Here is a 17,825-nt window from a genome sequence, read left to right as displayed (position 1 = left end):
TTTCTAGCAGTTTTTGAGTTCAACATGTTTTATAAAGTACATATTTTATATAAAAAATGTTCATAAACAATTTTCATAAGCTTTTCGATTTCAATTAGTGCAATATAATCCGATGTGCAATCAACTCTGCTTAGTTCTGTACATAAATGATTCTCATTTCTGCTGCCTATTACCCCCTGCCATAGTATATCAAATATAATATCAAGCATCATACTCATGCTGGTGATTTCTGCAATGGAGTGTGCTTGCTGAGAAGACTGTGACAGTAGAAGGCAAGAGGTTTCCAGTGGTCCAGCATTACTTCGTCAGTATTAAAGAAATGGACCTACCAAAATGATTCTGCCCTCTACACCTCTAGACATTTCTGGCTGGGAAGTGTGTTTGATGAGAAGATTGTGTCTAAATATATTTACAAAATAATAAAAATCGTAAAATATTATTACAATTCAAAATAATATAATATTTTTATGTACTTAAGATGTCAATTATTCCTGTGATCAAAACGGAATTTATCATCATTACTCCAGTCTTCAGTGTCACATGATTCTTCAGAAATCATTCTCATATGAGGATTTGATGATCAACAAACATTTATGATCAGTATTAATGTATTTTTGTGGAAACCATATTACATTTGTCTTCCATGACTCTTTGAATAGAAATAGAAATTTATCTTTTTTTAAAGAATGTTAATGTAACAGCTGTCACTTATGATCAATGTAATGTATCAAATTTATTTAAATGTGTATAACAAACATATCACATGAAATACTGTAGACCCATTACTCGAGTTTTAAAGATGACTTTTCTTCACTGTGTTCGGTTATTTGCACTTATATTGGATAGGCCTATGTTTCCTTTTATTTACAGCCAAATAGGCCTTACAAGATTACATTTGTTTATCAAAAAATGAGATTTGAAAGTTTGTCGTGACGTTGTGTAACTTGGGAGGAAACGATTTGGTTACAAAAAGCTTTGAATAGCAAAAAGTGCGGAACTCTATTTATTTATTTATTTTATTTATTCGTCTTTTTTTATTGGATTTAAAAAATACAAAACAATTCAGTATGTTCTCAAGACATTTAACAAACAATGTTTATCAGCACAAGGACGCAATAACTACATACAATAAATTAAATTAAATAAAAATGAAAGGGGGACAAAAAAATATTAAAGTCATTGGCTGCACGAATGCAACGAATGACGTCATGCGCGCGCACGCGGTGGGCAGCGTGATTCTGGCAGGCAGTCGAATTTCGGCACAACACCTGTTAAAGTCATGAATGAGCGTGTCTGCCTGCTGATCGCTGATTGGCTGAAAGTGCGTGCTCGTCGGCGAGAACCCGCCCTATCTGGCAACACTGTGTGTGATTTGTGCAGGTGCAGGCGTGATTGATCACCTACAACCCAATAGGGTGTCGGAATGGTTTGTGTTTATCCTTCTCATCCAACCACAATCAAATTCACTCTATCCGGATGGCATGATTTATCTGGATAGTTTTTTTTTGGAAAATGAAAGGAATGAAAATGGGGGGCGGTGACAAGATGGCGGAGAGAGTGGACGCACTGTGAATAGCTCAGAGTAGCAAAGCCTTGTAAATCAATGGAATTAACTTTAAACTTAACCAAACCCTGAAATATCAGATAGAGAACTGTAGAGATCTCATCATAATAATTCAGAATCCTGTAAACGACCCTGCGAACCTCCTGGAGGACGATATTGCAGACCATAACATGTCTAGCACGAAAGCTAATGCTAAATTGAAAGCTCTCCAAGAACACGACTATGGTGGACCAGAAAGGATGGAAACTAACATCAGAGGTACTAAAACACCTTAACATCCCCTTCCAAAACACCAGCACCACAGAAAAAGTCCAAACCAGAGGAAGTTATGACTGCTGGCGCCCATGTTGAAGACGCCTCTAACGCTGCGATATTGGCTGCTATCGGAACTCTTCAAAACATGATGCAGGACTTCAAAGCGGAGCTAAAGCAGAACACGCTGACCATAGCAAACATCGCGAAAGCGGTAGAGTTTAACTCTGCCGAGATCAAAGATTGTAAAGAACAGTGCCAAAAACTGCACGCCGAGGTGAAACAACTGAAAGAGGAGAACACGGATCTGGAGAAAAAAGTAACAGAAGTGGGAAAAAGAGCTGTAGAGTTGGAGCGTTATAAGAGAAGATGGAACCTTAAATGGATTACTGGAGGAAAAAGACGAAAACACACGACAAATCATCTCTGATATCATCGGGAAGATTGCGCCACACTGGAGGGAGAAGATGGATTTCATCCTGGATTCGGTGCACCGACTGGGGCCGAGTAACACCAACCGCCCTCGTCAAATAATCATGCAGTTCACAGGACGCCACTTCAGGGACGAACTCTGGCGGATTACCAAACTTCACCGCGTATGCAAGGATCTCAACATCCGCTTCGCAGAAGACCTCACCAAGGAAGACAGAGAGGCACGGAGTGCTGTATGGCCAAAAGTTGAACAAGCAAGGAAGGCAGGTCTAAAGACAGTGTTCCGGGGCCCTCATGCTTTCATTAATGGTCAAAGAGTCTCACCATAGACAGTAGTCACAACTGTCCAGGGTTTTTTTTGTTTGTTTTTTTACTCCAGATGCTTTCATTAATGGACAGAGTCTCACCATAGTCACATTTGTCCAGGGTTTTTTTTACTCCAGATGCTTTCATTAATAGACAGAGTCTCACCATAGTCACAACCGTCCAGGGTTTTTTTGACTCCAGATGCTTTCATTAATGGAAAAAGTCTCACCATAGTCAGTTTTTTTTTTTTTTTTCTCTTTTTTTTCTCTGATTCCCGAAAACAAGTGAGTTTAAATGAATACGTATTCTCAGGGTTTTGCTACTATGTTCCTGATAGGAAGCTTCTACTGTTGTTCTAAGTAAGTTCAGTAATCCTTTGTTCTAGATTTTTATATATATATATTTTTTTATTAATATATATTTTTATTTTTCTATGTTCAGTTTAAAGAGTAACATTTCATTCATTTCTGTTAATGCAAGGGGTTTAAGAGACATGACAAAAAGAAAAAGTATTTTTTTATTTTGTAAAGGGAAGAAATCAAATATGATTTTTTTGCAGGAAACCCATTCTAAGGTTGATGATGTTATATTTTGGTCTAAACAATGGGGAGATGAAGTTTACTTTAGCCATGGCACTTCAAGATCAGCAGGTGTCGCCATCCTCCTAAATAATTTCAAAGGTCATATTGTGTCCCATATGGCAGATGATTTTGGTCACTGGTTGATTCTTATCATAAACATAGATGGTCTGAAATTTATTTTTGTCAATATTTATGGATATAACATCAGTAGACAAAACCGAAACCTACTTGAGCAAATTGGTTTAGAGTTAGACAATCTTAAATTAACACACTCGACTGATAACATTATCATTGGTGGCGACCTAAACCTAGTTCATGATGAATTTCTTGACAAATACCCTTGTAGATACTCTGTAAGTCATCCAAACACCATATTCATGAACTTCTGCGAAAAACACAATTTGGTTGATGCTTGGAGACACTTAAACCCAGAAATATCTAAATACTCCTGGTTTAGTTCAAGCCACAAATATAAATCCAGAATTGATCACTGGTTAATTGCAAATAATTTGCTAGTTTATAATATTAGTTCTGATATTTCTGCTGCACCACTAACAGATCATAGTGTTATTCTACTACAGATCAAACCCAATGATAACAATGTCCACACACACACATATTGGAAGTTCAATTCCAGTCTGCTCAAAAATAATGACTACTGCCAAAAAATCAAATTATTAGTGAAAGAATATGCCAATTCTGAGGAGCTAACAACTGCTACCAAAAAATGGGAATTCCTAAAATATAAAATACGCCAATTTACCATCTCATTCAGTAAAATCCTTAAAAAAGATAGTGAAAAACAACAAGTAGACATTATTAATCAGTTAAATATGTACTGCAATAAACCAAACCCAACTGAAGATGATAAACAGAAGATATTAAGCCTCCAACCTAAACTAGATGAAATTTACAGTCGTAAGGCCCAAGGGGCATTTATTAGATCCAGAGCTAAGTGGATTGAGGAGGGGGAAAAAAATTCATCGTATTTCTGTGGTCTTGAAAAAAGAAGACAAGAAAAAAATAGCATCAGATCCCTGATGATTGATAATAATGAGGTCACAAATGAAAGAGTAATATCTTCAGAAATCTGGAAATTCTATAGCCAACTCTATAGCTCTAAATTCTCTAGCATGGACTGTCAGAATTTCTTTCAGGATATAGCAAAACATATTCCAAAATTAGAGGATGGCTTCAAACAAACATTTGATAATCAAATAACAATTACAGAACTAGACGCAGTAATTGGTAGTCTCTCTCTTAACAAAGCTCCCGGATCTGATGGTCTCACAGGTGACTTTTACAGACATTTTTGGGTTGATTTAAGAGTCCTGCTGCTACAAGTCTTTACTGAAATATTCGAAACATGTGTGCTTCCACCAACAATGAGACATGGAGTTATCATCTCTATCCCAAAACCTGGAAAAGATCCCAGAATTATAGATAACCGAAGACCCATTACACTCAGAAATTCAGACTACAAACTCCTAACTTACATCTTTGCTTCTCGTCTTCAAACAGGGATTTCAGATATTATTGCAGATACACAGTCAGGATTCTTAAAAGGAAGGTCAATTCATAATAATATAAGATTGGTAATGGACATTATTGAGTATAGAAGCCAAATAGAAGATGATGGTTTCCTTCTATTTCTAGACTTCTATAAAGCATTTGACTCTGTGGAACACCCATTTATTCTCTTGGTGCTCAAACACTTTGGGTTTGGAATCAAATTTAGACAATGGGTTGGTGGCTTATATCGAGATATTAGTAGCTGTGTCCTATTACCTAGTGGTACCACCCCAAGCTTCAAGATTAATGTGGGTATCCCTCAAGGTTGCCCCATCTCACCATACCTATTCATCCTAGCCACAGAAATGCTAGCAATCTATATTAAAAACTGTAATGATATTAAAAAACTTAATGTACTTGGCACAGACATAATAATCAGCCAACTAGCGGATGACACAACGATATTCTTAAAAGATAGATACCAAATTTCAACAACTATTGCCAAAATTGAAAAATTCTCAAAAGCCTCAGGTCTAACATTAAACTTAAAAAAATGTGAATTGCTTGCTGTACACGACACTTCACTGAAAAACATCTGTAATATCCCTATTAAATCAGAAATCAAATACCTGGGAATTTACCTTTCCAAAGACCAAAAGCAAAGCCAACTTCTGAATATAGAAAATAAAATTAAAGAATGCAAATCAAGATTAAATAGATGGCTACAGAGGGACTTATCAATCATAGGTCGTATTTACCTAACTAAAATGGAATGTTTATCAAGATGTATTTACCCAGCCTATTCCAATGCCATTCCAAACAAATTGATTAAATCTATCAACCAAATCAACCTAAACTTCATTTGGAGAAACAGACCACATTATATGAAAAAAAGCCATATGGTTAAAGACACAAAAGATGGAGGACTAAAAGTTATTGATTTCGATTGCCTTAATGGAACCTTAAAAATAAATTGGCTAAAATCTTGAATCAAACATAGCAACTCTTTCTGGTATTGTATTCCAAAGACCTTATTCAAGAAAATTGGAGGATTAGAATTTCTTCTTAGAGCGGACTTTAATATAAATAAATTACCTATATCATTGTCAGAGTTTCACAAACAAATACTCTTGTATTGGAAAATGCTATACACACATAACTTCTCACCCCATACATGTGTACTCTGGAACAACAGATATATTTTGCACCGCAACCGATCTCTGTTCTTTGATGATTGGTATGGGAAAAACATATGGTCCATGTCCGACTTAATGGATACCAATGGACATTTTTTTAATTATGAACAATTTTGCATTAAACATAAATTCAATCCCTCAAAATCAGACTTTTTAAAATTACATAAAGCAATACCCCAAGGTTTTGTCCTTCTAACAAGAAGCATTTTGACATATTATACGATTCAACCACAATTGGCCCCACTATCAATTCAAGGGATCTATATTCTGGATAAAAAATGCACTAATCACTTTATTAGAAAATGTTTTATTGATTATCTTTACCCTAACAGCCAAAATAAAAATAGCATCCTACAAAAATTTGATAAAGTTTCAATCATTAAGCTGAGAACAATGTATCTAACACTCCCTATACCTCCTAAAGTGAAAGAAACACACTTCAAAGTAATGAACAATATTTACCCCTCTAAAGATTTACTGAATTTTCGCTTTGGTATAGTTGATAATGTATGTACATTCTGTGAAAATGATGTTGAAACTACGGACCATGTATTTTTCTCATGTAATGTGATTCAGACATTTTGGTGTGATATGTATAATTGGGTTAAGCTAAAGATGTCTTCACTCCCAACCTCTTTCTCTAGAGACGACATAACATTTGGATTGATGTTACAAAACAAGGGTGATGAGCTTTGTATTAATACAATCGTATGTCTAGCTAAATTTTTCATTCACAAATGTAGAATTGTGAAATCATCTCCCAAATTTGTTGTTTTTTTAAATGAATTTAAAATGTATATGAAATCTTTGAAAATCTTAAAAGGTCCTAAAGCACAAAAAATATTTGATACCCTAAAACACTTCCCAACTGAGGTTAGTAACTGAACAATGACTGAAATCTCCTTGTGTCATATTATAATCTTTGTTTTTTTGTTTTGTTTTTATTTTGGTTTTCTTTCTCTTCCTCATAATTCACCCTTATTTTTATCACGAAGACTGTTTATAATTTCCTGCCTGTATTAAGAGCTGCTCTCTCTGGCTATGTATTCTATTCTGAAGAAACGATTTCTATGCAGCCATGTTTGTTTTGTAAATCTTATTATTTTCAATAAAAAAAAAAAAAAAAAAAAAAAGAAAGGAATGAAAATATGCCGAAATGGAATAAGAGTAACGAGGCTATTATTAAAATGTAAGGAGTAGAAAGTACAGATAATTGCTTGAAAATGTAAGGAGTAGAAGTAAAAAATAGGCTGAAAGTATTTGTACTTCGTTACTTGACACCTCTGTTATTTAGTTATTGTTCCATATATAAATCTATTTCTCTTTTCATTCATCATCTTTTGTCTTTGTCCTGCAGAATATTATTCACTTCAAATATAAATTAATTTAAAGTATTTTAGTGAAGCTTCATCAAACCAACATCAAGAGATTTTAAAGCTTTAATCTGTGAAAAACTCTTCAGGTTCTGCAGGAGGGATTGAAGTGAAGGAGGGAGATTCAGTCACTCTAGAGTCTGGTCTCACTGAAGTGAAGGATGATGATCTGATTCAGTGGAGGTTTGGATATGAAGGATTCACTGTAATCGCTGAAATCAATGTAACGGCTGACAGCTTCACTGTATATGATGATGTTCTTGATGGGAGATTCAGAGACAGACTGAAGCTGGACAATCAAACTGGATCTCTGACCATCACAAACATCACAACCAAACATTCTGGACGTTATAGACTACAGCTCAACAACTATGAGACGGTTTATTTCGTTCTCACTGTCATTGGTGAGTTAAAGAACATTTACACCTGTTTTTTAATGACAAAACTGAAATTACTTCACACACCATTTTGTTGTTTTATGATTTAGTTTATTTCAAATGTTGAACTATTTAATTTAATAAAGCATTATAATCTGTTGATCTGTGACAAACCCATTTTCTGTGTGTTCTGTGTGTTTGATGATTCAGTGTCAGTGACGGAAGGAGATTCAGTCACTCTAGAGCCTCGTCTCACTGAAGTGAAGGATGATGATGATGATGATCTGATTCAGTGGAGGTTTGGATATGAAAATACTGTAATCGCTGAAATCAATAAACCGGCCGACAGCTTCACTGTATATGATGATGTTCTTGATGGGAGATTCAGAGACAGACTGAAGCTGGACAATCAAACTGGATCTCTGACCATCACAAACATCACAATCAAACATGCTGGATATTATCAACTACAGATCAACAACTATAAGACGGTTGATTTCTTTATCACTCTCATTGGTGAGTTAAAGAACATTTACACCTGTTTATTAATGACAAAATTAAAATGAATTCACACACCATTTTGTTGTTTTATGATTTTGTTTATTTCAAATGTTGAACTATTTAATTTAATAAAGCATTATAATCTGTTGATCTGTGACAAACCCTGTTTCTGTGTGTTCTGTGTGTTTGATGATTCAGTGTCAGTGACGGAAGGAGATTCAGTCACTCTAGAGTCTGGTCTCACTGAAGTGAAGGATGATGATGTGATTCAGTGGTGGTTTAGAAACACTGTAATCGCTAAAATCAATAAACGGGCCGACAGCGTCACTGTATATGATGATGTTCCTGATGGGAGATTCAGAGACAGACTGAAGCTGGACAAGCAAACTGGATCTCTGACCATCACAAACATCACAACCAAACATGCTGGAGAATATAGACCGATCAACCCTTACTTGTGGTCTTCTTTTATCCGTCTCTCTGTCTACGGTGAGTTAAATATCAGTTCCACATGTTTTATTTATTACAGCGAGATCTAAAGAAGTATTGTCACAGGCCGGTGTACACTGTAAACATACTCAACTCCACACGTGAAAATATCAACTCAGCACTGCAAAACACTCCAAACTTCACAATGAATAAGGCAGTATTCGGGCTCAGATGGACACCTTGATACACGGAATCTTCACACGCTGGCATAAAACAGGACTCTATTGCACCATCATCTCCACGTCACTTATCTTCCTCATCTAACATTAATGCCACAGCAAGTTAAAAAAATCCTGCTTCCTCAGTCCTCAGTCCTTCCCTTGCGCCTTTACTGCGGCTCCCGCTGTTTCTTCCTCTTCCCCCCACAGTTGGGCTGCGATCGAAACCGCATACTCATTGAGTAGGTACTCATTTTCAATAAGTACTTACTTAACGAGCTCTAAAAGAGTAGGTACTATATTGCCTGATCTCGTTAAGTATGAATGCGATCCGCACTTTATGCGCCATGTTGACGTTATCATGTGACCTACGACGTTATCTCAAGCGCAACAACTTGAAAGACGAGTGACAGGTTTAATTCATCGATCTATAAATATCTTAATATTGATTAAACTTGTTAATTTTGTGGGCTTGTTGAAGAAACAGCTGCCCATTTATTTGATATTTGATATTAACCCTACTAATCTGACCCAGTTTTATCCTTACCAAAACCCACAATCGTGATCTCTTAAATATGTTGTTAATTTCTTTATTTTATATGCAAAACATTTCATCCACAAGCAAAATTGGCCTAAATCTCCTTTATATTTTCCTTTTTCTTTTTAAATTTAACTCCTGTTTTATCCCTCAAGCTTATGAAATAAAATTTAATTGCATTATGCTGAATTATTCAAAGATATCTAACCTTGTTATTGTTTTTTCTTTGTATATAATGTATGCAACCCCATTATATTTGTTTTATTATTAGGATTGTTAAAGATACAACCATGTAATTATAAAATAAAAGATAGGCCTATGAGTGACAGGTGCAGTAACAGCTCAAAGCATCAGTAACTCCACAGCCCGACCTGTGCGGTTTCCCTCAGAGTCTGCAACGAGGACGTCTTTCAGCTGCTCGAGGATCTCCCCTTTGGAGAAAACTGTTGATTTTATACTCTTAAAATGTAAGTTATCACTATTCAAAATTAAGATTACCTCAGAATGAATTGCATTGCTAGCCCACTAAAACACTTACAATAATAATAATAATAACAAATGCTGACCAATACTTAATTATATTACTTTTTTTTTTTACTGAAAATTATATTGTTTTAGTAAAACAAGCAAAATGCAACTTGATGTCATATGACATAGCGATGCATGAATACACACTAGACAAATGCAGCCGATGTGAATACCAATTTTCAGTCAAGCAATGAATAAATGCATGAGTTAATAAAATATTTTATTTACTGACAACAATAGGAAACATGAATTAATGAGTAAAAGAATGAATAAAAGTAAACATCACAAATGAATAAGTCACCATGAAACAAAGCTTTATTCAAACGTATTGTTCTAACAAACCATCACACATTTACAGACGGTGAACCCCACATCTGCTGCCATCTCAACACAGCTGTGCCAATTCTGTGGCTTTATGTTGATGAAGCAGTTGACCACCGTGAACGCCTTCGCCTGTCCTAGCCCTCCATCATGTCCCTCCTGAACCCCACAACCTTGAAGCAGGAGTGGAGAACATGTGCGGGACAATCTCTGACTGCTGATGTCTGCTCCAAACATCCGTGTGTCTGCTCTCCATCAGCATGACTACTGAAAACGCTTTACAATTCATGTTGTCAGCATCCCATTTCTTGCCATATTTGATTTAATATTTTTACAATTACATGCTATTTGTATTGTAGCTTTATGACTTTTGTGGTGTAGTGGGCTAAACACTGAACTGATAAGCAGAAGGTTTCCTTGAGCAAGGCTCAACCACAGAAGCTCTGCAGCAAACGCACAGACATCAAGAATCAGAAAAGTGCTTAAATAACTCTGTTTGAAATTAAAATAAAATACAACTTAATATTTAAATTGATGTTTTATTCATTTCTGTAGTATACTCAAAGCCTTTGATGACAGGCTTCCTTCATCACCCTCTCTCCAGTCTCCACCAGATAAACACACACGTGCTCTTCTGGCCCTGTAACATCAGACAACATTCACGTTACCTGTATCTTAAACAACACCTTGATAAAAGCACAAAAGTTTTTGTGCTCAATACTACATTTAAATGTTGAGGTAGTTGCTGATGTGTTAATGTTCCTCAATTCATCAACAGTACTAATGGACAAATAAAAAAGATAACTTATGTTTAGTTACTTTATGTAGATTTATTAACATTACTGACGTTCATGTAAAGTGAACATTGTTGACAACAGAACTACATTATAGCACACACACATCACTCTGATCAGATGTCTATTTAATGCTGTGGTGTCATCTGCAATACTTATCGAAAATGTTCCTGTCAGATGTTAAATAAACACTTAGCAAACATCTTTATCTTTAAGTATATCGTTTATGTAAATCCACTTTGGAGACGTGTGTGTTACTGGAGCTCATTCATAATAAAACATGTTTTTACAGCCCAATAACAACTGTACTATACTGTCTGTCGTCTTTACACCTTCAACAATTTAACAGTTTACTCTACAGTAGTTCAACAAATGCGATTTTAACACAAGGAACCGTGATTTTGGTTTGTAATACTCACATTTGATTCGCTTTTCTCCGCCTGACGTCTCCTTTCCTGTGGCCTCATGGGAAGGCAGGGATAGAAAAGTATCCGACGATGGGTACTTCACAATCTGGGCGGAATCAGTAAGCCATCCGGGAACTTCTCGCCTACTCTTTTATGATTACTGAGGTTTCGAACATACTTCTCCTTTCACGTACTGTTTTCGCCTACTATATAGTAGGTAAGTAGGCATATTCGAACGCAACATCAGTATACGCACGTCCGAATCTCGCGAGAAATACTCCAAAACCCTGGTAGTTCTCGCCTACTCTTTTATGAATACAAAGGATTCGAGCATACTCTTCGCTCGCCTACTGCTTTTTACATACTATATAGTAGGGAAGTATGCGGTTTCGAACGCAGCCATGGGCTTTTCCTCTCACACGTGCCGGTGATTCCGCTTGATCAGCTCTCGCTGCACTTCCGCCCTTTCGGGAGCCCGGAACGCGATATTTTTTTTCCCAGGCAGTGTTGCCAACTATTTTCCAAGGAAAGTAGCTAAAGCCAGCCCAAAAAGTCGCTAAATGTCGCTAGATGACGTCATGCGTTAATTAGCATATCCGTGACGTCACCGCGTCGTCCTTGCGTTCTGCCTGCCTAATGTGCTCACATACTGTATTTTAAAAGAATACAATACAGCCAACTGTCTAATAAATATGTTCTCATTTCCTATATCTTTTTTTCATACAGTAGAACGAGTATGATAGTGAATTAATTTTTTTTTTTTAACAATCTGAGAGATGTCTGAAACTGGATGAACTAAAGCTCTGTGAGAGTGAGTAATATATAAGTGATAAGCACAAGAGAAGAATTGAAATCATAACGGGTCAAACTAAATTCTTTAAATATAAAAAAAAGGAAGCAGATAAGTGATTGGTCCGTGGCACCCCTGTGTGCGCATGTGTAGCTCGCTCATTCACGTCTGTCAGCTGCTGTGTGTGTGTGTGTGTGTGTGTGTGTGTGTGTCTCAGCCACAGCCACTCACTGAACAGGGTAAACGCAGAGAGAGGTGTGACAGCAGGGAGAAAGCAAGACCTCGCGCTCGCAGAACAGTACTGGCGATATTTGTAAAATAAAGTAGCTAACGTTTGTCCAAAAAGTCGCTAGATTTGTCGCTAGTCGCTTTTTTGAAAATAAGTCGCCAAAGGGGTCTGAAAAATCGCTAAATATAGCGACAAAGTCGCTAAGTTGGCAACACTGTTCCCAGGATGGTAGGGGAAGGTACCGCCTTTTTCGTCTATGATTGGCTAGAAGGGCTCTCCTCCGATTGGTTATATATCTCACGTTCATGGCAGGCTGTCAGCTAGTCTGTTTTGATCGTCGTTAAACGAAGTCAATCCAACATAGCCTACTAAGAAAAGCACTATATGTGCGTGTCTTCAGATTTATATTTCAAGTTCACAATTTCATAGCCTGTTTAGATTAGTCTTAGCTGTTTCCTAACCCTAACCCTAACCTCTCAATACCTGCGCCAAAACCATTTATTACTGGAGCTGTTCTCCCTGTCCGTTGATTTATACCTAATCCTAACCTCAAGATGATCCGGTATGATGTTCTCCAAGTTCTGGGACAAGACCCACCCACTTTTTACGATCAATGATATTGGACCCACTCTCTTTTATCGTCTCTAACATTCAGCATATGTCTGTTTACCTACCCCTAATCGATAAAGACTTATTATTAAACACATATTAGACGCTTTATTTCCACTTTTCTAATATTTTCTTAATTTGTATTGAAAATAAATGCCTTTCCGATTTGATATGTGATGGGAAAACGGAGAAGATTGATTTCGGCGAAAGCCGGACTCGAACCGCGGGTCGATTTGTGTCAAAACTAGATGCTGTACATCTTACCCCTACACTACTGTCACTCTCAATGATATGGCGATTTACGTAATTTTGTCTTTCCGACCTATACGTTTACCAAGTAAAGCGTTATATTTGTACTTAATGTAATTGGCATCTACTCCAGTAAAACATTTCTGAGGACCCACCCACATTTTTTTTGCTTCCGACGCCCACACACACACACACACACACACACACACACACACACACACACACACACACACACACACACACACACACACACACACACACACACACACACACACACAATAGTGTTTTACCCATAGTGTTTGCCTCAACTAGATACACCATGTGAACTTGGAATATAAATCTGATGGCACGCACACGACAGCCTGGCCTGCCATGAACGTGAGATGACGTTTCACGGCCAAATCAAATAGCCAATCGGAGGAGAGCCCTTCTAGCCAATCATTGACGAAAAAGGCGGTACCTTCCCCTACCATCCTGGGGAAAAAAATATCGCGCCCGGAACCGGCCTGGTGTTGCACCGGAAGTGTTCCCCTATAACAACAACTCCCATGTAACAAAGGTTCCGGCCCTGGTCACCCCGTGACAGTATCTTATCATGAATAATGAGTTAAAATTACTAATTCTCTTACTCTTTTACATTAACAGCAGGTTTATCCTGAACTTTCTATCAAATTGTTTTAAATGTTCTACTTTTGATCATCTTGGTTCCTCTCGATGTTTCTTCCTCGTCTGCTTGAATATCTTCATTCAGGGACGTGCACAGGAATTTTGAGGGGCAGTTGCTCTGACCTAAAAAAGGGTACTCCCCTACCAACCCCCCCACCCGAAAAAGAAAAAAAAACTCTCGGGCTATATGAAGGACTTAGAATAACAGGGTCTTTATTAAAATATATATCGAATAAGTAAAACACTGAAATACAGCACTCAATCACCTTAACTAGGGGAGCGCGGGGCACAACCTAACGCGGGGTTAGTTGTAACACTGTTTTAACCCTTTCCACACATGCCAGAATGATGAAACTTGGTGTACTTACTAGTTGCCATATCAACATTATTTAGAGAAAAAATAGCGCCAAAACTAAAACATCTCTGGAAGATATCACTGAACATGTATTTAACCATAGCAAAAGTAAATTTCTTACTTAAGTTTAGTTTTCATCTCTGTTTTTTGTGTTTATTTAAAATAAGACAAATCTGATATTATTGTAATCTTCTATCTGTTATTTAACAGTTGAGATGGTTCTTTAATGCTGATTTAACAGCAGAAGACACGAGCCGCGGTTTAAATCCCAGTTGTGCAGATGGGGTGTGTGTTAACACTGCGTTACAATGAGCCCCTATTAGAAATATGCCGTTATATTCTATATTTTTATGAATTCTTGTGAGAAACCATGAGAAAATGTGAATAATGACTTAGAGTTAATGTTCAGAAATGATTAATTATTATGTTTTGAACTATGCTGTATAGCTGTATTTAGCGATGTGTTTGTAGTCAAACTCAAAAATGCTTATATTTTAATGATTAAAAAATGCCATTATTTTATTTTAAAAAGTTAATAATTGTATTATTGGCAAAATATTTTAGTTAGTCTTGTATATTTTTTTGATTACATCAGGTAACATTTTAAGCTGTTATTTGGTCATGTTATAGTGTACTCCACCTATGGGGCATGTTGTCACATTTCACTTCCATTCTTTCGGGGTAAATCAAGAAAAAAGTATACACTGTATTAATGAAACAAAACCACATAATTGTACTAGACGTGTGCAATTAATGTGGGAAACAATAAATACTTGTGGATTTACACAAACTGGGAAAGTCAAAAAGCGTTTGGTTGTGCCCCGCTCTCACCTACTACTAATAATAACATAGAAAAACATGACTTGAGTCATGAAAATCCCTACATGTGACTGCTCCTCCTCATCTTAAATGGAATGTAATTATGAAACATTGCCATTAGTAGGCTAAAATATGAGTCTGATTAATTAATCAATTCACCTACACAGTGTCATGTCATCTTTATCAAAGTCTCTGCAAAGTCTCTGTATCACCTGCTGGTTGGCTTTTTTTGCAGCCATGTTCTGCAGTTTTGTGCTGCCCTTTGCTGCCTCCCTGAATCGTCTCTCCCTCTCCTGAATCCGCCTCTTTTCAGTGGGCATCTTGGCTTCAAACAATACCCAAAATAGTGATAGGATTTAGGCATTTAACCATTTTGAATAAAATAATTAATGTGATGCATTACTTCCATCATTCATTCTTCTTGCTAAAACGAAATGTGAGAAACTAACTATCAGCAGACATGTAGCTTAGTTTGCCTAATGCCTACCAAAAACATAGTAGCCTAGGCTGCTTGTCTGCAAGCTATCTGTCTGATTATTTAGGCTAAACGTGGCAAACTCATCCTGGATTTATGAAGATTGTAATTCATTTCATATAACGTGATGATGATGATCGTCCATTTGTTATACCTTTCGTAATATAAGATAAGTCGTCTCACCCGACAACCGCGACAATCTCCTTCTAGTGCCGCTCATGCTCAGCTCAGGTGCCGGTCGCGTGCAGCCACGGAAACAGAGTTTACTGACTTTCAATTTCGGACGGGGGCTCGTGGAAGTGAATGAGGCTTTGCACATTTTTTTTTATTTATTTATTTTTTATCTAGGCCTACGTGAAATTCTGCATCCATTGTACGATTTTTTAATTTATTTTTTTCCACCTCAGAAGGGCAACGTGAGTCGAGAAGGGCATATGAGCAACCTGAGCAACCCCCCTGTGCACGTCCCTGTCTTCATTCATCCTCATTTCTCTTTATTCTCTGATGTTTTCCAGCTCGTCTGCCTGTTCCTGTCATCAGCAGGAACTCTTCTCAATGTTCTTCATCATCATCATCATCCTCATATTGTTCATTGGTGTGTTCAGTGGTGAATGTGAGTCATGTGACTCTCTCCTGGTACAAAGGAAACAGTTCATTGTCCAACATCAGTGTGTCTGATCTCAGCATCAGTCTCTCTCTACCTCTGGAGGTGGAATATCAGGATAAAAACACCTACAGCTGTGTGCTGAACAATCCCATCAGCCACCAGACTCAACATCTGGACATCACTCAACTCTGCCACACATGTTCAGGTACGGCAGCAACGCTGATATTAGTTGATGTCAGCGCTGATATTAGCGTTTATTGACTGAGCTGATCTCAGTTTGATGTTTTTATTCCTCAGGCCCTGTCCACTGTTGTGGTCCCACTGAAGCTGTGATTCGATTGGTCCTCGCTGCTCTGGTGGGCGTGGCTACTGTCATGATTGTGGTTTATGACATCAGATCCAGAAGAGCTGAACGAGATCAAGCTCATATTCACACATCAGGTACATGATTGATGATGTCATTTCTCACAAACTGATTCTGCATATATTAATATCTGTGATATTTATTAATTCATGGCTTCATATGTTCATCTTTTTCAGGAAGTGCTTGAATCTAAAGCAGAACGCTGAACTTTAAAGATTCTTCAAGTGTGTTTTTGTCATAATAAATACTGATGATTATTTGAGCTTCTGCTCTCTTTCAGTGTCAGATTTTTAAAATCTTATTTGTAAGTTTATATTTCTCTCTGATCCAACAATGATATAAAATAATAAAGAGTCACACAGATCTCACTTTAATACTGCTGACGGATCTAAAGGTTTTCAACAACAACCTGTGTTTTATTTGAAGAAAGCAACCATACATTGGTGTTGTTTTATTTTCTGTGTTTTATATTAATTGCATTAGTCATTCATGTATTCAAATGATTATGATTTGATTTCCTTCACTTATCATTTAATAATGTTATTGTTTATTTTTGTCATTTGATGTGTTATATGACTTATTTCCCTCATTTGCTTGCTCTTGTTGTTGAATCTTATGATTGTGTGTTTGAAGGGATGTTTGTCTTCACGAGTAGGAGATCACAGAATGTCTCAAGGTTTTTATCGTCACAGGACGATGTTGTGAAGCAGTAATTCTCCATTGTTTTTCTCTTGGTATAATAACACTTGTTGGAAATGTACTGGTCAGATGAAGCCAGAGCATTGAGTGGTGTAACATCTGGACGGACTCTGAGCATTGAAACATATGCAACTAAGATTATTCAACAAACTCTGCTCTTTTATGATCATCACTTCGTCTCCTGCTTTCTCAGTCCAACTCTCCGGCTGATAGACTTATACCTTCTGGCAAGGATATTTGATATTTCTGATATTTCTGACGTGGAGATCCATCAGAACTAACATTTTGGCTCGATCTAACATGCTGTCCATTTGCCAAATGTATTTTCTTGCCTTTATCAATAAAGTTTTCTCGCTCTGAGGTTCAAGAGTCTCTCATGTTTTATTATTTATGATGTCGAGCGCCTCCTGGAGGAACAATTCATATATATTTAAACAATTTCAGCAGATCGCCACATATAAAGTGGCATAATCCACAATAATAAACAAAAACATCTTTAACCTGAGAAAATACTGATTTGGGACTCATTATAATATACTCTGAGATCACAGTGAAATACATAAACACAACATATCGCTGCTCCATTTCCTCCATCAGGCGATGATAAAGTCTTTAAGGCCCGTCCACACAGAAA

General features: G+C 36.9%; 1 protein-coding gene across 1 annotated transcript; it reads left to right on the top strand.

Annotated features, from left to right (window-relative positions):
- Window positions 1-2,283: 2,283 nt before the first annotated feature.
- On the top strand, window positions 2,284-17,556 carry LOC307120814 (uncharacterized protein; the record flags this gene model as incomplete). Its single annotated transcript, XM_079807989.1, has 6 exons — window positions 2,284-2,515; window positions 7,306-7,620; window positions 8,293-8,583; window positions 16,037-16,333; window positions 16,426-16,569; window positions 16,669-17,556. The coding sequence occupies 6 exons, from the start codon at window positions 2,284-2,286 to the stop codon at window positions 16,677-16,679; spliced, it is 1,290 nt and encodes a 429-aa protein (XP_079664115.1). The 3' UTR covers window positions 16,680-17,556.
- Between the last annotated feature and the right edge of the window lie 269 nt (window positions 17,557-17,825).

The sequence above is a fragment of the Gobio gobio genome (genome assembly GCF_949357685.1).
Source record: "Gobio gobio genome assembly, chromosome: 24".
Lineage (NCBI taxonomy): Eukaryota > Metazoa > Chordata > Actinopteri > Cypriniformes > Gobionidae > Gobio > Gobio gobio.
The sequence above is the reverse complement of the archived record's forward strand: the minus strand, read 5'-3'. Positions and strand labels throughout refer to the sequence as shown.